Source organism: Aptenodytes forsteri, unplaced genomic scaffold (assembly GCF_000699145.1).
Source record: "Aptenodytes forsteri isolate BGI_AS27 unplaced genomic scaffold, ASM69914v1 Scaffold15, whole genome shotgun sequence".
In the NCBI taxonomy this organism is placed as follows: Eukaryota; Metazoa; Chordata; class Aves; order Sphenisciformes; family Spheniscidae; genus Aptenodytes; species Aptenodytes forsteri.
In genome coordinates, this window is record NW_008795129.1 from 11,563,032 (window position 1) to 11,584,522 (window position 21,491).

Below are 21,491 nucleotides of genomic sequence, written 5' to 3' on the forward strand. Positions count from 1 at the left end.
AACGGCAGTGGGGAGGGGGTGTGGGGGGGTGGGGTCATGAAACACCCCCACCATGAACCTGGAAGGCCTTGAGATGATCGCGGTGCTGGTGGTCTTGGTCCTCTTCGTCAAGGTGCTGGAGCAATTTGGCCTCTTCGAGCCCGTGTCCTTGGAAGGTAATGGGTGTGGGCGGTGCTGGGAAACACCCCCACCATGAACCTGGAAGGCCTTGAGATGATCGCGGTGCTGGTGGTCTTGGTCCTCTTCGTCAAGGTGCTGGAGCAATTTGGCCTCTTCGAGCCCGTGTCCTTGGAAGGTAATGGGTGTGGGCGGTGCTGGCTCCTCCGGGGACACGGGGGGGCAGTCGGTGGGTGTCCGGAGATGCCCCCAAGGATGCTCTGAGGCTGCTGCATCCACGGGAGAGTCCTGGGACATGGTGTCTGTCTGCTGCTTGTAGGGGTGAGCAGGGGGGGTTCTGGTGTGGGGTGTCCTGCCTGCTCTGTGCAAGGTCCCAGTGGCTGGGGACATGGGGAGGGGACAGGGCTGGCAGGGCGGCTGCTGCACAGTGGTGACTTTGGTGTGTGCTGTGGTGCTGTGGGCTGGGGCTGGGTGTGAGCGTGCAGGTGGGCACCAAGGTGTTTTCCAGCACTTCTACAGGAGCAGGGTGTCCCCAGGGTCCATGGTCACCTCACCCTGAACATGAGCTGTCAGACTCAGTACCAGCCTGCAGAGCAGCCAGGCCTAGGCAGGATGGGTCCCTGCTGCATTCCCTGCTCCTGGCTCTTCCCAGAGCCCCTCCATGGCCCTTGGGCAGGGTGGGGGGACGCAGGGGGTGCTGCCCAGCTGGGGACGGGCCGTGCAAGGTGCTGAGTGGCCTGCGTGGGGCACGCTTGGCAGAGCCCAGATCCGCTCAGGGGACTCTGTGTGTGGTCGGAGGGAGGTCAGGTCCACTTGGCTGGGTGCTCCCTGGACTCCCAGGAGTGGTGGTTGTACAAAAGGTCCCCCCATCCTGCCTAGCCCCTGCCCATGCCTGCAGACACCCATCTGAAGGATGCTGCAGCCTGCCCATCCCCAGGGCGTCAGGGCACACACAGGGTGAGGAGGTGACAGGCAGTTTGCCTGGTCCACTGGTGCCCCGGGATGCTCTGGTCCATTCTGCAGCACTGGCTCTCACACAGGCTGGGTGCGGCCGTGAACGCCGGCTCCCCTCCACACACGGTGCTGGGGCACCCCTGGGCAGCACCCCTGGGCTGGACCTGTGGGTTGGCCGTGCCTGGGGGTGGGGAGGGAGGGGGCAGATGCAGGGATCTCTCCCTCTGGGCCTGTGAACCTGCTTGCAAGGCAGGAAAGCACGGTGGGTGGGAGCTTTCGTTGCTGCTTAACTGCTTGCTTTGTCCCTGTGCTCCAGCAGCAGCTCTCCTAGGTGGATTGTGCCAGGAGGGAAACTGAGGAAGGGGCTGAGCTAACTCCCAGATGTCCTGCCTATGAGCCCCGGGGGGGGGGGCATGCTGTCTGTACCCAGATTGGGCCCCCCCCTCCCCAGTTCTGCTTGTGGTTTGGATCCTAATTTTCCCCCTTCCCTGTGCTTTTGCTTCCCTGTGCAGCTGCCCAAAGCTTTAGACCAAAGTTAGTAGCATCGATTGTGGCTGCTCTACAGCCTGCTGGCTCCAAGCACGGTGGAGACGGGGGAGGCGGAGACCCCCCTGGCCCTGGCAGCGACCCTGCTGGGGGGCGCAGGACAAGGCAGGGACCACCCATTGGCCTGTGTGGCTGCTCCTTGCCTCTGGCCACACTTAGCCCTGCTCCTCCGTCCCCTGGGGCATGTTCCTTGTCCCCCTGCAAGTGACTTTGCTCTGGCCTGGGCCAAGGCAGGATGTTGGAGATGGGGTGTCCTGTGTCCAGCCTTGTCCCCATCAGCCGGCACCCCTCCAGGGGGCACTGGGATGGACGGTGGCATGCCTGTCCCCCACGAAGGACAAAGCCTTGCTGCCAGTCCTCTCTCGTCCCCAGGAGGTCATGGTGTCACCGTACAACATGGGGAGGCACAGGCTGCCCTATCCCCCTCCACCCACAGCTGGGGAGCTGAGGGTCCCTCTGGCCTGGCTGGAGATTCGCCCCAGCTGTGGCGGTGGGAGTAGGACCCAGGTGCCCTGGATTGGGAGCAATTGCTCCCATCACTAAAAGGTGCCCGGAGGAGAGGGAAACGTGTTGCTCAAGGGGCAGAAATGGGCTGGGGTTGAGGTGAGCCCTGGGCACTGTACGGGGGAGTCTTGCGGGTGAGTGGCTGTGTGTTGGGATGGGGGTGAGATGCTGCTGCATGGGTCACCCCCCCTTAGCATGGGAGGTGGCAGGTAGGAGACTTTGCTCTCCAGGGAAGGTCCCAGGCAGTGTCTGGGGCTGGGAAATGCTAAGTCCCCTCTGGGGGTTGTTTACCAGCCATGCCTGGGCTGGCAGTGACAGCCCAGGGACCACAAAGAGCCTGAAACCGTACACTAATGGCTCAGGTCTGCTAATGGACGTGGGCCCCACCACCTGCTCCGGAGCCATCCGTACCGCCTGCTGTGCTTCCCCTGCCCCATGCCTGCGCTCTCCCCGCCCCAGCCCTGCCGGTCCCCTGCCTGCAGCTGTCTCTCTGCCCAGGCTGTGCTGGTGGTGTCCTGGGGATGGTCTGTGCCGGGAAGTGTTGTGCCACCACGGTGATGGGCTGGGGATGGAGCATCTCCAGAGGAGGCCAGAAAAATGCCCCAGCCCTGGGGAAGGGTTCAGTGGGAGCATCTTGCGGTGAGACCCCATCTGCCCCCTGGGGGGGACTGCGGAGGGGAGGGGGATGATGTGGGGCAACTCCAGGCTTGGTGGGTTCCCAAACTCAGCTGGATGAGGCCCCAAGCAGCCTGTCCTCCATTTGGAGCTGGCCCTCCTCTGAGCAAGGGCTTGGATGGGAGTGCTGGTTGTCTGCACGCCCTTGCTGTGTCCCCTTGGCACTGTCCCCCCTTGGATCCGGCACAGCCTTGGTGGCACAGCCAGAGCTGCTGTCTGGCAGCAGTGGCAGAGCATCTCCTGTGGGGTGCTCTGTGCTTCAGGAGCTCCAGGGGCGATCGATGCCAGAGCTGGCATTGTTTACCAGCTGGTTAATCGCTGATGGGCCATGTCACCCCACCGCTGCCCTGTGCCACCGCGCCTGTCCCCAGCCCTGAACATCTCCTGGCAGAGCCGCACACATGCTACTGAGCTGCCCGAGGGGCTTCTAGGTCCCTGTCAAGAGCCCGCTTTGGCTAAGTGCTCGGGAGGGGGCAGGCGAAGAGAAACACTATCGATTTTGGCTCCTGAAGTGCAGCATCAATAATTCAGCATGGAGCAATCGGTCCCGGCTGGGAGGAGGGGTGGGCGGGAGGTAAAAGGCGGGAGAGCCACCCGCGTAGCCTGGCCTCAGATGAATATTAGATGAAGCTGCAGATTGCTATCGGCAGGATAACTGGTGCCTGCCCGGGGCTGGCAGGGCTGTCCCTGCCTCGGCCGGGTCAGGGTCTGTGCGTGGGGCAGGCTGGACTGGGGTGTCTTGGAGAGCCCCTGACACAGGGTGCGCTGGCCCCTGCCTTCCCCGGGGGGCTGCTGCTGTTGCCCCAGAGCTGAGGATGCAGGGGGGGAAGCAGGGCTGGGGAGTGTGCCAAACCCCTCCAGAGTCTGGGGAGAAATGGGATGGAGCAGCAGCCTGCCTGGGTGCCACCGGCACCCCAAAGGATGCCAGGCAGGAGGATGGTGGCAGCGAGCAGCATGGCCGCCTCCTGGTGCCTGGCTCAGGGCAAGGGTACCTCCGGAGAGGGGAGAAAATGAGCATCCCTGCAGTGCTGGCGAGAGCGAAGCCCTGTGCCAAGCCCCGCTTTTCTCCTGCTTTCCAGGAACCCCTTTGGCAGGAGCACGGCATCTTGGCTGCAGGAGGAACTGGCCCTTCGGGGCGCGGTGCCAGGGGTCCCCGGCCTCAGGGCACCATCCAGCCTGGTGGGTTTGACAGACCCAAGAGGTCAAGGCGAGCTGGCTGCAGGTGGGGTAGATCTCAGAGCATCGAAATCCAGCCTGGAACAGCTGCAGGTGCTCCAGGTTGAAGTTTGGGGTTCCCTGGGCTGGGGTGCACCAGAGACTTTCCCATGTGCAGTGGGTTTAATCTTTGCCTTTCCTTTTCCAAGGGCTGGCAGGTTTTTCAGCTGGCTGTAGGGCTGGGCAGAGTCTGGTGGCTGAATCAGGAGAGAGCTGCTCGCTCACAGTGAAGGCTTGCAAAGCAGGAGGGAGGGGAAGGAGCCGAGATGTATGGTAGCTGTAGCTGAGCTCTGAGTTTGGATCCCGGCATAGCCTTACACTCTGAGGCATACTGTAGCTGGGCCACATCCTGCCAGCACTGGGGTCTTGGAGAAGAAGGTCTCCTGGGGACCCTATGCTCCCTTCTGTGGAGCATCTTCCACATGCTCCACAGCCCGGGACATCAGCCCTGGTCATCGCCGTGGACACAGGATGAGCTGCACTGTCTCACCCTGCCTCAAGAGGGTGAAGCTGGGGGAGAAGGGGACTTGGTCCTGGGTCCCCTTGGCTGTGACCCCCATGGCTGGGGCCAGGGCAAGGCAGCTCTCCCAGCACCAAGCTCCCCAAGGACCGCAGTACCTGCGGCACACGCCCCGCCGACTCTGCCTCCACATGGTGTCACGTCCCGCTCAGCCCAGCCAGACGTAATTAGCTTGTTGAATCTCTTCTCCCTCCGGCCTTGCGTTAATCACTTTTCACATTGCTTCCCTCCCAATTCCCTCTGGCCTGGCTTGCTCTTTCTGTTGCTGATGTGCCTGGAGAGGGGAGCAAGGGGACCCGGCTGGACACAGAGCAGGGACCCCACTCTGCTGCATCCTGCCCCAGAGACGGGCTCTGAGCCAGCGGACAGAGGGGCAGGGAGATCGCTCAGCCATGGGGGAGGTAAGAAATCACAGGCTGGAGGTAAAGCAGTAAAGCTAGAGAGCAAGGGAGCCTGTTGGGACAGCCCTTCTTTGCAGCCCTGCTCCGCCGGTGGAGGATGAAACCTCGGGGTCCAATGGAAGAGGCTGGCTTGGAGCCGGCCTGGGGCTCTCTAGCACAGGGTTGTGTTGGGCTGCAGGGTGCTGTGAGAGCTCAGCAGGGTCTCCTTCGCCTCTCCCCTGTGAGGGGCAGGATTAGGCCCCAGGACTGGGCACAGGTGGGAATAGAGGTGCCCTGGCCAGGGCTCTGTGGAGTTGTGGTCCCCAGAGTGCAGGCAGCAGGGCGTCCCACGTACCCATCTGTGCTTGGCTGCAGCACCCCCTCCCTGGGATGCAGGGAAAGGTCTCATTCCCCGTGGATGCCTGCCCCAGGGCTTGCTGTGCCACAGGAGCAGGGGGTGGCCAGATCAAAAGCAGCTTTTAGGTTAGAGATGCGTAGAAAACCGGCTCAAAGAGACTTTCTAATAACCACTGCTGCCCACGAGGCAGGGCTTTGGGTGGGCTGTGGGGACCCCCCCACCCTGGCTGGCCACCCCACCGTGCTGCCCTCCCTCCAGGCAGCACTCCAGAGTGGAGTGGGACACGTTTCCCTCCATCAGCAAGCGAGGTACCCAGGGCTGGCAGCCCCCAGCTGTGGCTCCTTCACGTGCCATGGATCTCGCACGTGGCTGTGACTCACTTGCTGGTGTGGAGAAGTGCAGATATTCCCCTAGGAGGTGAAGAGGGAAGAGGTGAGGGTGGCAGGTGTCCATGGAGGTGATCAGTGGACAAGGCTGAGGTCCGAGGCAGGGAGCTCCTTGTGCCGTGCTGTGGGTGCATGCAGGGTGGGGGCACGGCTGGGGGCAGGTTTGGTGGTCTGGGATGGGGCAGAGGGGCTGTCCTGGAGAGGGCTGGTCTCTGGGCTGGGTGAGAGCAGTGTCCTGGGGGACAGTGAGTGATTGAGTTCCAGGGTCAGTGCCACCACACGCTGCTGTTGGGGTGGGAGTCGGGGGCAGCTGAGCCTCCTCCACAAACTCATTGGTGCCAGCTCTGCACCCCTCTGTGGGTTTCCAGGGCTGTAGGGTGCCCGTGCCAGGCTGTGTAGGTGCAGGGTGATAACAGTGGGGTGCCCTGGGGGACCTGGGGTGAGAGCTGGCCCCTAAGTCCCGTGGGCACATGCATGTGCTCTCCCCTCCCCTGCAGCCTGGGTGCCCCGAGGGACCCCGGAGGGTGCCGGGGCGGGAAGAGGGAGGGCCAAGGCAGGTCTCTCCTCCCCTGCCCTCCCCTCTCCTTCCTTGCTGGGTCTGTTGCTGCCAGACCAGCTGCCTGCTGGGGCTGCACGTCTGGGGGATGTCGGTTGCTGGGGCGCCCTGGGACCCGCAAGGGCTGCAAACGGTGGGCATCATCCTGCTGCTCTGCTCCAGCCTCAAGCTACTCCATGCCCTGGGCATCATCGACCTGGCCAGGGGAGGTGGGATGGGGACAGGGATGGGGATGGGGTTGCAATGGGATGGGGATGTTATGGTGGAGGTGCTGCTCACCTCTTGTCCCAGGGGCTGCAGGGTGCTTGGGGGAGGTTTGGAAGGATTAGTGTGTTTTGGGGCATTTGGGGGGGCATTAGGGTGTGGGAGGGTGTCTAGGGTGTCTGGGGGCATTAGACTGTAGGGAGCTAGGGAAGTGAGGGTGTCAGGGGGTTGGGGTGTGTTTTGGGAGTGCTGGGGTACTTGAGGGGGGGCACTGGGGTGCAGGGGTATCAGGGATGTTGGGGTATCTGGGAACATTATGTGGGGTGTTGGGGTGCAGGATGCTAGAGAGTTGGGGTGTCTGGGAGCATTAGTGTGGGGGAATATCTGGGTTTGAGGCATTGGGGTGCAGTGCTGTGTGGGGTGCTGGGGGACTGGGACTATCAGGGGTGTTGGAGTCTGGGGGCATTGGGATACATCTGGCTTTGTCAGATGATGGAGAAGAGGGCTGCAGGTGACTGGGGCTGGGGAGAGGGGTAGGAGCTGGGGGCAGGGAGGGATGGATGTGGGGTGCAGCACCATGCAGGGGAAAGCTTTCCCTGCTGCCGCGGGAATTGGTGGCTATGGGGGGAGCGTGGCTAAAAGAAGCTGGAGCCGTTAGCCCCTTCACCCTCCCTGTGGGGTCGTGCCAGGGTTGGGGAGGGAAGGGGCTGCCGTGGGTGCTGAGCTCCCTGGATTGGCAGGTGGGTGCTGAGGACAAGGCTGGATGTGGCCAGGCAAGAGGACCAGAATGTGTCAGAGTGAAGGATGTCAGAGCAAAGGATGCAGGACCTGTTGGTTGTGCCTGGAGAGGGCAGGAGCACGGAGAGCTGCACGGTGCTGCTGGCTTGTCTGCTTCAGCTGCCTTCTTTGGCTGTGCCACAGTCAGTCCCGGCTCACACAAGGGCTGCCAACAGACTTTGCATGAATGCAATTTAGGGTTTGTTTGCCCCCATCCCCCTGCCTCCTGGCTGGCGCTGGGGATGCTGTGAGATGGAGCGGCTACAGATCGCATCCCCTGGGGCAGCCAGATCTCGGGATGGGAGGATGTGTGGGTAGGAGTGAAAAGAGGAGCAATCAGTGGCTGAGCAGGGAGAGGGGAGGAGGCCACTGTGTCCAGGAGGTGCTTTCAACCCCCTTGTGATGGAGGATGTCCCTGAGCTGCCTGGGATCTGGCTGGGCTGTGGCTGAGGCATGTCCGGGCTTTGTCCCTGTGCCTTACTGGGGAGGGTATGGATGGCATCTGGGTAGTGGGTATGCAGAGCACCAGCTCTCTTATAGGACGTGCTGCCTGCAGCCAAGAGGAGCTGCTGCTCTGCTGGGGCACTTCTTGGGTAGCTCTTCTGGTGCCTTGGATGTGTCGGTTCCTGCTGCCAGAGTTGTCCCTGCCATGGATGTGGTGAGGGGGACAGGGAAGGATGTGTCCCTGCGAGTGGGTTTTGCGGCAGGGTGATGCACATGGCTGTCCCAGTCCCGCAGCCTTACCTGCTCCATTTGGGGAGCCCCTGAGCTCCACTGCACCTTGGTACCTGTATCCCATCCCATTCCCTTCTTGCAACATTTTGTATGTGCTGTGGCCTGAGAAATTATTATTCTGCCAACATCTCCTCTGGGCACAGCCAGGCTGTCTGGGAGCACTGTCACAGGCTGGGGATGGGAGTGGGAGCAGCACCGCTGTGAGCCCTGCTCTGCTCTGCAGCCCCTTTTGGCCCATGCCTCCACCTCCCTTTGGGGCCGGCTCGCATGAGGGTCGTGCAGCCGCCCTCCCCTCTGGCACTGGGGAACATCCGGGCCCTGAGTCTCTGCTGTCCTGTGAACTACAGGTCTCGCACGGCAGCTTTGCTGCTCCCAGCTCCTTCAGCCCTGCTGGCTCTGCGTGTCTGGGCTGAGGCTGCCCCTGTGCCACCCCCAGGAGAGGGACTGTCCGTCTGTCCCCTGCCCTGGGAGATGCCAGCTCTGATTTCATTCCCTTAATGGATGACCGTCTGGCCTCAGCGGCTGCTGCAGGCACCTTGGCCCTGGTTACACTCGGCTCTGTCACTGCTGACTGATGAGGGTCATTTGCAGCGCTGCTGCTGGCAGGACCCATCCTGACCCCCCCTGCGGTGGCTGGGGGAGCTCACTGTCTCTTCCTCCTGCCAGCCTTCAGAGCAGACCCCGGAGAGCTGTGGTCCCCCTGAGCAGGAGGTGGCGCTGCCCGAGGCTGGGCGCTGCGGAGGGGGAGCAGCGTCAGGGGCCGATGGACCCTGCTCAGAGCTGAGCCATGCACAGGGATGATCGTGAGCTGCAGGTTGTAGGGGCAGCTGGGCTCAGCATCACTGCCCGGATGGACCTGGAGGCATGGCCTGGCAGGGGGAGCTTGGATACGTGCCTCTGGCCTCTCAGGAAAAGGTGATGCTCTGGGATGGGACGGGGGCTCTTCTCCTGAAAACAGCATGTTTGGTAACTGCTGACCCCTTCCCCATGCTCCCCTGGGGCTGCCCTGCCCCTTCTTCTGGTCCATCCCCCTACCCTGGCTGGGGTTCACCCTCCTGCTTCCCAGCCAGGCTATCTGAAAAGGCGGAGGGTCCCCTTGCCCGGTTGCCTTCCGCTGCCCAAATCCTGCTCCTAGGGCAGGGTGCTGGGGCAGATTGTCCCTGGGGTACCAGCTCCTCCTGCCCTCCTGACTGACCCAGTGTTGCCCCACAGGGCCAAGCAGGGGCTGTGGGAGCTGCATGACCCACCCCATGGCTGCTGGTGCTCTGCTCCCATCCTGGAACGGTGCCGTGCCTGGGCGCTGAGCTGGGGACACTGGGGGCATCTCGCCACCGTGGGATGCGCGTCTTCCACTCATCGTGATGATGTGTTTATTGACGGTTTACTGAGAGTCAGGGGGAGGTTTTGGCACTGCCTGTTGGTTTGTTACTGTAGGGTCTTTTCTAGCAGGAGGGTGCTGTGGAAGGGGTGGTCTCCGCAGCCAGCTGTCACTGGAGGGCGCTGGTGGCTCTGGCTCTGTGGGGAGGGCAGGGACATGGTTATGCATCAAGCTGACCCTGGCTCCTGCTTTCTCTCTGGGGAGACCATGGAGCAGCCCAGGCTTGGGTCCTCCCTGGGAAGGGGGGTGTCAGCCCAGCACCGTGTAACCTCCCCGACATGGTGGCACTGGTTGGATCCAGCCCTCGAGGACCCATCAGCTGCTGGTGGCTCAATACAAAGTGGTCCACGGCCGTCCCAGTGGCAGTCACTGCTGGGGCCTGGGATCCACCCACTGTGGGTCCCTTCAGAGCCAATGTCCAGCAACCTCCGGGATTCATTTCAGCAATGTGTAGCAGTGGGGATGGGAAGTTCCTTCCCCTTTTGGTGCTGCCCAAGGATGGAGGCTTGGTTTGTGTGTGCGTGTGTTTCAAAGTCGCTGGGCTGTGGAGTGAGGCATGGGAAGCGACAAGCCACTTAACCCAGCAGACCTCCCGCCGCACATAAAACACTGCCAGCCCTTTCTGTTGGCTTGTTTTGTGCCAGCCACTTGATGGCTCTTGCAGAGGGGTGGAGGGGCAGAGCGACATCTGGAAAAGGAGCTGTCACTGGCAGGGACAAGGCTTTGTGCTGCGGACGTCCTATGTGTCCAGCGGGGCAGCACGTGGCCGGGCTCCACTCCCCGTCTTCAGGCAGAGCTGTTTCCCAGTGAGGGGGAGCCTGGGGAGCCCCCAGGCTTGCTCACAGTATGGATGCTGGGGGACAGAAAGGGGAGAGTGTGTCCTCCCCAGCAGAGCCCTCGGGTGCACCGAAGCCAGGACAGCAAAACCCCAGCCCTGGTCACCGCTCTCCTGTTGTTAAGCTGCATGTGCTGAACGTGCTCCCTCCCCTGCCCCGGGGCCCCTGGAATCGGGCCCTCTTCGGTTTCCTCCTTAAGAAAACGCCCATGTTCTTTATTTTTTTTTCTTTTTCCTTCTTTATAACAAACTAAAGTGTAACTTGCACCTGACTTGACCTACTGCACGTGCCTGTACCTGCTGCCCCTGTGAGTCCAACCACAGTTTACTCTCTGTTGCATCTCTCTAGCTGTGTGGTTTCCCTCCCACCCTGCCCCCTCCCCTGATCCATCACCCTGGCACTGGGTGTTGCTCTGCCCACCCTGTCCCTTCCCCCGGGCAAAGGGGCTGCTCCTGCCTCCCAGGTCTGTTCCCACAGCTTGGCTCTGCTGGAGGGACCTGGCCCCAGGGCATCCTTGAAAGGCTGAAAGGTGCAATTTCCCTTTCCCTCTGCAAATTAAAGCCCTGGAAAAGTAGCTGGGCCAAAATCATGTTTTATGCACAACTGATGCCCACTTCTAGGAAGGAAAAAGCCTCTTTCCTCACCTGCCCACAAACCCCGGAGCAGACATGGGCCAGGCTGTGCTGCCAACGCCAAGATCCTGGCCCTCACCCTTGCCTCTGTTGCCCCGTGACAAATGCCAGGGGGTTGCATTCGTGCATCCCTACACATTTGCATGTCACTGGCACCCTACTGTGGATGCCACTTCCCTGGGGACAAGTTTGCCCTCTCTGAGTGGCTTTGTGTGATGTCCTCTGAGACAATGACCTCCTGGAGCTGTTCTCCATCGCCCCAGAGTGATGGAGCTGCCTGCAGACCCACATCCCTCTCTGGGCGCTGGAGCTGGGTACCATGCAGCACCATTTCCCCAGTACCTGGGGCTTAGCTCAGCCCCACAAGGCTGAGAAAGCTGCTGGAGAAGCCCCATCTGTGAGCCCCCTAGAGAAACAACCCCAAAACCAGGGCTCAGGATGCGCAGGCATTGTGACCTGCTGCGTGAAGATGTCCAGGGCGCTTGGAGCAAACGCGCTGTCAGCAGAGCCCCAAAGGAACTTTGCACCTTTCATCCTATTGGTGCCCCGTGCTGCTGTCTGCCTCCCTTTGGGGGCTGGAGCCCAGCATGGCCTTCAACCCCTCCTCTTCCTCCCCTCCCGCCTGCAGCGTTAGTCCTGCGCTGAGTTTGCTGGCTTGAAGCACTGCGGGAAGGGAGGGAGCGGGTCTGCAGCCGTGGGGCAGAGCCAGCAGGGAGAGATGGGGCTGAGCAAAGCCACTGGGGTCTGGATGGGGGAATAGGGGGTGGCTGGGGGGGTCTGTGCAGCAAGGGGACCTGCTGTTTATGCAGGGCCACTTGGAAGCAATGGCCACAGGCCAGGCCGACGGTCCTGCGCTGAGTTTGCTGGCTTGAAGCACTGCGGGAAGGGAGGGAGCGGGTCTGCAGCCGTGGGGCAGAGCCAGCAGGGAGAGATGGGGCTGAGCAAAGCCACTGGGGTCTGGATGGGGGAATAGGGGGTGGCTGGGGGGGTCTGTGCAGCAAGGGGACCTGCTGTTTATGCAGGGCCACTTGGAAGCAATGGCCACAGGCCAGGCTGACGTGGGGAGCCCCCTCACCCTGCCCTGCCCCATAGCCTGGCCGAGGCAAAGCCCTGAGCCCCATTCCCCTTCTGGCTGTCTCAAAGCAGGTCCCTGGGGTCAGATCCCAGTGCTGTGCTGGGGCGGGGGTGCATGCCGCAGTCCGGGCTGCATGGCTGGGTTCGGCACATGCTTTGCGTTCAGCAGTCGGGTGCCAGCAGGATCAAACCCAGCCCCAAGCTCTGGGGAGGATGCAACGCCCGAGCTTGGCTGCAGGCTATTTCTTGGGGTCCATCCTGCCCTGCCTCCCTGCACAGCCCCGCGGGGAGCGTCCCTAGGGAGCAGGTATTTGGCCTCGAGGCTAAAGGGCAGAGTCCAGCCCTGCCATCTCCTGGGTCTCTGGGCTGCTGGGTGTCTCCAGTGCACCCCGGCATGCTCCGATGCGGGGGTGCAGAGGTGCTGGGTGTGGGTAGCCCAGCAGGGTTGCCCCTTTGTCATCCCCATCCTTCCCAAGGAGGGAAACTCCAGTGCCGGGTTTGTTCTGGGATGAAGCAGAAAGGCCAAGCGGAGCCTAGGCTGGGCTTTGCCTTCCTGCTCCTCTGGCCTCACGCTGCATGTGCTGCCTCTGACCCCGCTCGCCCTGCACCAGGTGCCCAACCCTGCTGCCTGCCGGGTCCGGGGGCCGCTGCTCTGTTAACTCTTCTTCTGCTTGGTGACTCCTTCTTTCTTCCAGGCAACCCACCAGGCCAAACTAAAAAAGCGCTGAAGCAGCGATTCCTCAAACTGCTGCCCTGCTGCCGGCCCAAATCCATCCCCTCGCTCAGCGAAAGCAAGTGCTTCTTCTTGCCTTTGTGTGTGTGTGTCCCCAGCGGTGCTGCTGCCTGCCCTCTGCCCTGGCCCTGCCCGCAGGAAGGGGACGCCTCCATCACTCCCCTGCCCTGTGTTTGGGGCTGTCAGGATCAATCCTGCCCCAGAGGGGTCTGATCCAATGGGCTCTGCACCCACCTCTATCCTAGCCTGCTTCCAGGCTGGTTTTCCCCCTCTCCAGCTCCCTGGAGCAGCTCCCACAGGATGCACAGTGGCGAGACCCGCTTTGGAGCTGGCTTGGGGCAGCGGGACCCTCCCAGGGCTGGTTTAAGGGCTGGGGGCTTCTTGCTTGAAGCTCAGTGTCGGTTTGGAGATGGAGGTGTGACGGGGGGGCGAAAGGGGCTGAGCAGGGAGTGAGCGCAGAGCTGCCCAGAGCCCCCTACCCCCCCCGCACCAGGTGTGCTTGGCCCCTTGGTGAGTCCAAGCCCCTGGCCGGGGTCTCCCCCTGCCCCGTGGTGCAAGCTGATCGCCCCTGGGAGAAGAGGTGAGTATGGAGGGGCAGGGGCTGATCCACCCCATGGAGCGGGGGTCCCCGCTGTGCAGCCCCAGCCCCTCGCGGTTGCAGTGGGGTCTGGGGGTGCTGGCTGCTGCAGGCAGGGGTTGTGCAGTTTGCCAGATGGTGCAGAGAAGTCATCAATGAAGGGGGGGCATAGCAGGCAGGACAGGGTCTAGACAAGGCCGGGGCGGCGTTTGGGTCTGGGGGCTCTGGGGGGCAGCTCTCCTGCTGGACATGAGCCCCGGTGCAGCATAGACCTGCGGGATGTCCGGGGTCTCAGTTCCACAGGGCAGATGCCTGTGCTGGGGCTGTACCGGAGGCTAGGGGGGCTGTTGCCCAGTGTCAGCTGCTGGTCTTCCCCCAGGGTGTCTCTGAGTGTCACCTGCTGGCATAGACCCAACTCTGGCAGAGCAGGGCACCCCAAAAATGTGTCACCCTGGGCAGGTGTGAGAGGACGGGGTGTGCTGTGCAAGGTGCCTCTCCTGCTCCCCCGCACAGCAGGGCAGGGTAGGATGGTGCTGGCCTCAGCTGCCCTCTCTTCCCCTGGGTTCCTTGCAGACAGCGTTGAGGATGAGTTTGAGCTCTCCACCGTCTGCCACCGCCCCGAGGGGCTGGAGCAGCTCCAGGAGCAGACCAAGTTCACCCGCAAAGAGCTTCAGGTCCTGTACCGAGGCTTCAAGAATGTGAGTACCCCTCAACCAGCTTTGCTAGCCCCCCCTCTGCTGCCATGTCTACCTCGGAGCATGCTTCGCACCCGGCAGTGCCCAGAGTTTGCAAAGGCTTTCGGGACTTTGGGGTTGAAGTTTATATCAGGCTACAGCCTGATCCTACCTCCAGGGAGCTCAGTGGGAAGCCTGATCCTGTGCTCCATCCCTTGGGTGCAGAAAGCCCCCTCCCTGGGAGCCTGGGATGCAGAGCCCCTCCAGCAAGGGGTGCAGCCCACAAAATCAGGGAGATGCTCCAAGTGGCCTTACCAGCCGCCCCACCAGGCAGCACAGGGCTGGGGGGCGAGGCAAGGAAGCTGCAGGGATTTAGGGGGGTGCTCATCCCCTCTCCACAATGTGGAGGTGATGCTGTGGCTTGCCCTGGCAGGAGTGCCCGAGCGGCATCGTCAATGAAGAAAACTTCAAGCAGATCTACTCACAGTTCTTCCCGCAGGGAGGTGAGTGCCCATCCCCATCCCCATCCCCATGCCCTGCATGGGTGCCTCTGCAGGGCAGGGCGTCACACAGCACCCCCTCACACTGTCTGCCTCCCCCCAGATTCCAGCACGTACGCCACCTTCCTCTTCAACGCCTTCGACACCGACCACGACGGCTCTGTCAGCTTCGAGGTGAGCTGTGGCCGAGGAGGGGATGGCAGTGGGGCAGGGAGGGCATGTCCCTTCAGGTACCGCGGGCTGGGCTGAGCAGCGTTGCTGTTGCAGATGGATGGAGAGTTTCACAGGGGCTGATGGAGTTTATTAAATTCCCAGAGGCAGTGGAAAAACCGTGAAAAGCAACAAAAAAGGGGGCTTTCTGTATTTTCTGGCTAGTGTCTTATAGGTACCCAGACTGGCAGGCAGAGCCATGGCTGGGTCTTGTTCAGGCTTTGGCTGAACAGCAGGTCCTGATGCACATTGTCCTCTTGGGTGCTGTGACCCAAGGGACTAGTGTGGGACATATTTGGGGACAAGCAATCGGTTTTCCCCAGGCTTTTTTTGATACTCAATGTTTCCCTTGTCAGCCCGGCCCCGGGGCACATCTGCTTTGGGGCTGCGTTCCCACTCTGCGGGAGGGACAAGCAGGCTGTGCCCTCTGTGTCCGTGAGACCCTTTGTGGCCGTAACTCCCGTCTGCCTGCCTTGTCCATCCTTGCAGGACTTTGTGTCTGGCCTGTCCGTCATCCTGCGGGGCACCATTGACGATCGCCTGAACTGGGCCTTCAACCTCTATGACCTGAACAAAGATGGCTGCATCACCAAAGAGGTGGGATGGGGAGTCCAGGCTGGTCCCTGGGGCCAGCGCAAGTCTGCGCCTGGCAGGGACGAGGGCAGGACTCGGGGGCATTGGCGGAGCTCTGGAGGAGAGCTGAGGGGGTCAATATTTACTGAATGCAGCTTTGCAAACAGGTCCCTCCTGGCCCCCTGGCACTGGTGTGTCTCTGGGTTGGAGGGTGGATGAGGGGTGTGCTGCTTTGGGGCTCCATCACACATGCAGGCACACACACAGCCCCACACCATGCACAGAGCCAGCAGGAACACACCTGAGCACGCCACAGGTCCTTCGGAAGCATCATGAAAAGGGTGTGGGTTGGGGACCAGGCGGAGGCAGAGCCCCGTGTTGACCCTGCAACCCCCTTCCCTCCAGGAAATGCTGGACATCATGAAGTCCATCTATGACATGATGGGTAAATACACCTACCCGGCCATGCGGGAGGAAGCACCCCGGGAGCATGTGGAGAACTTCTTCCAGGTGAGCCGAGCACGTCCTGGGGGAGCAGAGCTCCAGCACGGAGCCAGTGGTGCCCAAAACCTGGCACGGTGCAGGAGAAAACACGCCACACTGGGGATGAAGCAGGGCTGTGCTGGAGCTAGGGAGAGGAAAGCCCATCCTGGTCCTGCCGGGTGCTTGGGGATGGCTGGGGCAGCAGTGCGCTGTGTCCAGGCCCTGCGGGACCCGGGCAGGGGGAGCTGGGCTCTCCTTGGGGCTGGGGCTGTCCCTGCCATGCCCCCTGTGCTGTGCTTGTCTGCAGAAAATGGACCGAAACAAGGACGGCGTGGTGACAATCGAGGAGTTCCTGGAGTCCTGCCAGAAGGTAAAGCCACCAGCATCTCTGCTCGCGGGCTGGGCCACCTCCCTGTCCCTTGGGGACCTCTGTCCTCCCATCGCCCTCCTGGCAGAGAGGGGATGAAGGCAGGTCTCCTAGGGGCAATGCTGGGGCTCTGCTTTGAGAACTGTATCCATGCCGGCATCCCTGTGCAGATGGGGAGAGCCATGCATCCCAGTAGGGCTTGGAAACTGCCTGTAATCCCTGGGGCTCTTGTCCCATGGGTCAGAGCTGCCATGAGGGTAAAGCCAGGTTTGCGGGGAGCTGCCCAGATTGCTGTGCCGTGCCCAACCTGCCCACTTCCCACCTCCTCCCCGCAGGACGAGAACATCATGCGGTCCATGCAGCTCTTCGACAACGTGATTTAGCTCCTGGACCTGCCTCCAGCCGAGCTCTCCTGCCACTGGGCCCAGAACCTGCTTCTTTCTCGACTTTTCCTTCGAGCCTCCCCTCCACCGGCTGCACAGACACCCCCATGGGAAGGGGCCTCCCTTCCCGGAGACGCGATCGGCACCGGGATCTTCCCTTCCCCCTGGGCTGGCTCCGCTTTCCTCGGGGGATCCCAAGCAGGTGCTCCCAGACATCGGAGCATGGGCACGGCTGGCACGGGGCAAGCGTTTGGCCCGGATGGACCTCCCTGCACCCGTTCCCAGCGGGGAAGCCGCAGCCTCGGGCTGCGATAGAGGCTTCCCCCGTGCACAGTGCCCTGTGCAGCCAGGGCTCCTCCACCCCTGACCCTCCCCAGCCCTGGGAGCCCCCAGCACTGGCTCCAGCCCAAACCCTCCAGTGATGCTGTCTAGAAACCAATAAAGTCTTGCAACGGGCGCCAGCACCTCAGCTTCCTCCCCTGCCCTGGCCGTGCCCTGCCACGGGGAGTGTGTCTGGTGCGTCGGCTGTGAGCCACCGGCCACCCTCCTTGCCCAGCCCCTGGGCCGGTGGATGGGCAGAGGGGCCGTGCCTGGAGAAGGCAGCCGCACGGGCACTCGGGGTTCATCGCTGCATGAACTGTGGGGAGCAGCCCTGATCCCAGGGGAGGGCCTAGTTAGACCTAGGAAGCTTATCCTGACTTGGGGAGAGGGGATACTAAAGGGACCCCAAAGTGCCTTCTTGTGGCAGGGGTCCCCCAGGATGGAGGATGCTGGGCTGGGAGGGGGAGCTGTAACCTCAACACCTGTCCCTCAAGTTTGGGGTGCTGGCACACAGGGGACCTCGGGGACCCACTTTGAGGCTCCGATGGAGAGACACCCTTCCCACCCCTCCCTGGGGACACGGCAGCCAGGGCATGGGGACACGTGGAGGAGGGAGGTGTGCTGGGCGCTGGCGGCCACCCTGGCCCTTGGGCCTCACAGTCATGCTCCTGCCAATGTTTGCTGCTGACCTTCCCCTGCTCCCATGCCCTGGCCTGTCCCAGCCCACCCGCTGCCCGGGGGGCCAGGGAGCGAGCAATGGAGCAGGGAGGTGTCCCCACAGGCATAGCCCTGTGCTGGGGGGCACAGCTGAGCTGGCAGCTCCTCAGGAAGAAAGTTGAGGCTGGGGCCAGCCAGGAGTTGTTGCTGTGCCGCCAGCGGGCTGGAGGGTCACCCTGGGGCAGGGTGGGCTCAGCCCCTTCTCCTGGCGCGGCCATGCCCCGAGGTGAGAGCCTGCCTGAGGACCCCGGGGATGGCGCCAGCATCCTGGGGCTCCCCCCATCTTTATCAACAACAGCTCCTCAGAGCTGGGTGTGTGCAGGCAGGCCTGTCCTGCCTGCATACCCCTCCGAGTCCTAGCTGGGGAAGTGATGCCTGTGGGCTAATGACCCCATACCAACCCCAGAAGCCCCTCTGTGCAATGCCACAGGCATTGGGAATGTACCCAGCCCCGGCAGCCTCCGCTCTGCTGCTCCAGCCTCTGCATCCTTAGCAGCCGAGGGTGGTCAGGGCTGCCCCGCGCTGTGGTGTCTGGGATCAATGGGGAAGGGGTGAGCAAGGCCAGTACCCGTGCCGGGCCAGGCCCCAGACCCAGGCTGAGCCCCTGGTGTCGGAGCCATTAGAAACCCCCTCCCCGGGCCCTGAGCAAAAGCTACGGGGCTGCTCCCCAGTGGGACTGTCCCTGGCCCAGCCCTTGCAGACATGATGTGTTTTTTAGGTTCATTCAATACGTTGTTCATCTCACAGTCCTGTTCCTGGGTTTGCCGTGGGGCCGAGCTCCCACCTGCAGTCTCCCAAGGGTGGGATGGCAGGTATCCTGATTCTTACCCCTCCTGTCTCCTTCTCCCCTGTCCTCCCTCCACCCAGGCTCTCTGGGGTACCCACTGTCCCCTGCCACGCGGAGCAGATGCTGCCTCCTCCCTCACGCTGCAGGTCGCATGGCGTGACCCCCAGCCCCAGGGCATGGTGACCCACAACCCGCTTGGCATTTCCAGTCTGTATATTTTGTACTATAACAATAAAATGGGTTAAAAAAAAAAAAAAAAGACAATAAAATCTAACCACAATCGCTCTGGGGTACCCACTGTCCCCTGCCACGCGGAGCAGATGCTGCCTCCTCCCTCACGCTGCAGGTCGCATGGCGTGACCCCCAGCCCCAGGGCATGGTGACCCACAACCCGCTTGGCATTTCCAGTCTGTATATTTTGTACTATAACAATAAAATGGGTTAAAAAAAAAAAAAAAAGACAATAAAATCTAACCACAATCGCTACACCGTTATATCTTTGCCTCTTGCCTCTGCCTCTGTCAGCCGTCGGGGGGGGCAGGGGAGATAGGGGCTGAGGGTCTCTGCAGAGTGTTGGCAGCCTTTTTGGGGTGCTGCAGCTGTAGGATGCTCTGCATGGGTGTTCTGGGAGGTTGCATGGGGGACAGGGTGTGCACTGGGCTGGCCAGGGTCCCGAACAGCCTGGCCTTGCCATCGATGGCTCCGTAAATACAGACTTTCCCCTGCTAGGAGGCTGTAGGCGTTAGGCTAACAGGGTTTTACACCAAGCATGTCAGGTCTCAGGAGCGGGGCTGTCAGGTATGTTATCAGCTTGTCATGAGAGCTGCTGGGTGAACCAGAGTTTGGGACCTGGTGTCCCTTGTTAGGATGGGATATTTAAGGCTGAGCTAACAGGAAGATGCTCAGCTGCCACCTTGAAGAGGTGGGTGTGGACTGGAAAGGGGTTTTTCTTAGGGACATGAACTGATGGGCAATCACTGATCTTTGGAAAAATGCAGCCTTGAGAACTGGGAAAAATGGCTTGAAGCAAAACAAAGAGGAAAAAAGAACCAGGTAAGTAAGAAAACAGCAGAACAACAGGGTAATGGACCTGATGTGGGACAGTGACACCCTCCAGCATTATGCATTCTGTGGTCCAGGATCTGAAAGCTCAATGCAAAGAACTGCCTGGAGACCCAAACATCTTAAAAGGATGGGCCCTGGCCATGGGGGGAATTGCCATCACGGGACTGGGAAAGCTCCGAGTCTGCTTTTTCCAAAGCTTCTGACTCCCCAAGGACCTTTTTGACCTGCTGGTGATCGCCCAGGTCCGTGTACAGCAGTATGAACGGGCCTGAGTGCATTTTCCCCTCTAACCCACCCTTCCCAGTATATCCTATCCTCTGTGAGCTCTGCTTGGCTGGTTGCTATTTTGGGTGATGCCATCCACAGGCTTGACGTGCCCTCTCGTGGCACAGAGATGCTGTGAGCTGCGGACGGGGTCCCTCTGGTCCCCCTCTCCAGGGTGAGGGGTAGGGGTGACAAGGGGGAAAAGGGTGCTGTGGGGCTCACTCAGCTCTCAAATGCCACCGTAGCTTTTTCATGCTAAAGGGGAATAGGTTTGCGCAGGGATCATTGTAGGCAGCTGTGGGACAATGGGGGTGGCTGATCCCCCAGTAGCCAAGAAATAATCTCTGCAGGCCCTTGGGGAAGGGGCTGAGAGCAGGAAGGACTGGATCAGTCCCTCCAGGGGTATCATCAGCTTGTTATGAGAAGCTGCTGTGTGAGGCAGGGCTTGGGACCAGGTGTCCTTTGTTAGGACATGGCATTGTAAGGGTGGGTAACAGCAAAATTGTTGGGTCTGTGCTGCGAATGGAGGCAAGAGCTGATGGGCCCTTGGAAAAGGGTAGCCTTGTGTTGTTTCAAGCCATCTTTTTCCAGCTTTCAGAAGAAAAAAGAATTGTAGCTACGTGGGAAAACAGCTGAGCAACTAGATGAGGCAGCTGATGCAGCCTGGGGCAGTGATTCACTCCAGCATCCTGAATACTGCCTAGAAACACAAACACCTTGTAGAAGGGTGAGATCCCAACACTGGGGGAATTGTCACTGCAGGATTATTTTGGGATTATCAAAGCTGTGAGCGTGACCCTGCTTCAGGGTCCCTTCTGACCTAGCAGCCAACTGTCCAGCTCTGCATACAGTTGTATGAGTAGTGTGTTTTCCACCCAAATTCTGTACATTTCTCCTCTCTAACCCTTCCATAAAGTCTTGTTGCATATTAATACATTCAGCTAGTTACTATTTAGGGGTAGCAGTACAATTCCTATTTTTGCTGTCTGAAAGCTTTAAATTGGATGTGATGGTAACTAGAGATGCTCCTTGGCCAGGGTCTCTGCTGCAGCTTCCTAATCATGGGTATAGATGGAGACAGAAACACGGCCACCTTGGGTTTCTCATAATGCCAAAATATCATTGGTGGAAATAAGCTCAAAGAGCAAGGAAGAGATTTCAAAAATGCAAGGAAGGGTTTTGGGAAAGCAGAGTGAGCTGGGTAGGGGTGAACAGTGTCCAAATCAGCAGGGGATGTTTTTAATCAGAGTTTTCATTCATTTCGTTCAGTTTTGGCTGAAACATGATGTGGCTGCCATGAAGCCTGCAAGCTTTCTCCAGCCCTTCCTCACAAGCTGGGGTTCCCAGCAGCTTTTTGCTCACTGGTTTCTTGTTGGCTGGTACCTCCTGTGGCCTCCCTAGTGCTGGGTGGGCCAGAAGGATTACCTCGCTGGCCTTTCTTATGTAGCCTCATGGGAGGTCTTCTTCTCAGCCCTGTGGTCTCCGACTCACGCTCCGGGGGCCTGTTGCTCCCAGCCCCACAGGCTCCCATGCGGCTGGAGCTTCTCCCTGGAGAGATGCCGTCTGACCTCAGGCCCCTTTTCTCTGATTTACTGAGATGATCTCAGCTTCGTGGCCCATCCTTCACCATCCTCGTAGCCCCCGCCAGGCGTGGAAACATCTGCAAGGGTAACATCAGCCGGGCTGTGCAAGGAGGGAGGGAGGGAGCGGCTGCAGGGGCTTTCCCGCCTGCACCCCGTACGCGGCCCCTTTCCATCCTGCGGCAGGGACCCCGCAGCTCGGTCTCCCATCCGCGGCTCAGTCCCAAAAAGCCCTGCTTAGCTTGCGGAGCCCTGGCGGCGCCGCGAGAAGTAGGTCGCTCGCTGCGCGAGCGGCGGCGCGGTCCTGCGCAGGCGCGCTCGCGCGGCTTCCGCGCTGTCCCCCGAAGCGCATGCGCAGAGCCGAAGTAAACACTTCATTTCCCACCCGTCCACCCTCCCCCCCCCCGGCC

General features: G+C 61.1%; 2 protein-coding genes across 2 annotated transcripts in view; both read left to right on the top strand.

Annotated features, from left to right (window-relative positions):
* Positions 1 to 192: 192 nt before the first annotated feature.
* KCNIP2 (potassium voltage-gated channel interacting protein 2) lies at positions 193 to 16,347 on the top strand. Its single transcript, XM_009277808.1, has 8 exons — positions 193 to 295; positions 13,731 to 13,855; positions 14,265 to 14,334; positions 14,435 to 14,505; positions 15,031 to 15,138; positions 15,520 to 15,624; positions 15,905 to 15,967; positions 16,300 to 16,347. The coding sequence occupies exons 1-8, from the start codon at positions 193 to 195 to the stop codon at positions 16,345 to 16,347; spliced, it is 693 nt and encodes a 230-aa protein (XP_009276083.1).
* Positions 16,348 to 17,601: 1,254 nt separating this feature from the next.
* Positions 17,602 to 21,491, top strand: part of MGEA5 (meningioma expressed antigen 5 (hyaluronidase)) — a 30,222-nt gene continuing 26,332 nt past the window's right edge. Inside the window, exon 1 of the mRNA XM_009278059.1 lies at positions 17,602 to 17,611. Within this exon, the coding sequence (XP_009276334.1) occupies positions 17,602 to 17,611 (10 nt within the window). The remainder of the gene's footprint in view (positions 17,612 to 21,491) is intronic.

Bases quoted from the DNA above. Each gene is read 5' to 3' on its own strand.
- KCNIP2 (XM_009277808.1), top strand. From the start codon at position 193: ATGAACCTGGAAGGCCTTGAGATGATCGCGGTGCTGGTGGTCTTGGTC. The intron at 296-13,730 runs GTAATGGGTGTG...GGTTCCTTGCAG, and splicing joins CGAGCCCGTGTCCTTGGAAG to ACAGCGTTGAGGATGAGTTT. The intron at 14,506-15,030 runs GTGAGCTGTGGC...CCATCCTTGCAG, and splicing joins ACGGCTCTGTCAGCTTCGAG to GACTTTGTGTCTGGCCTGTC.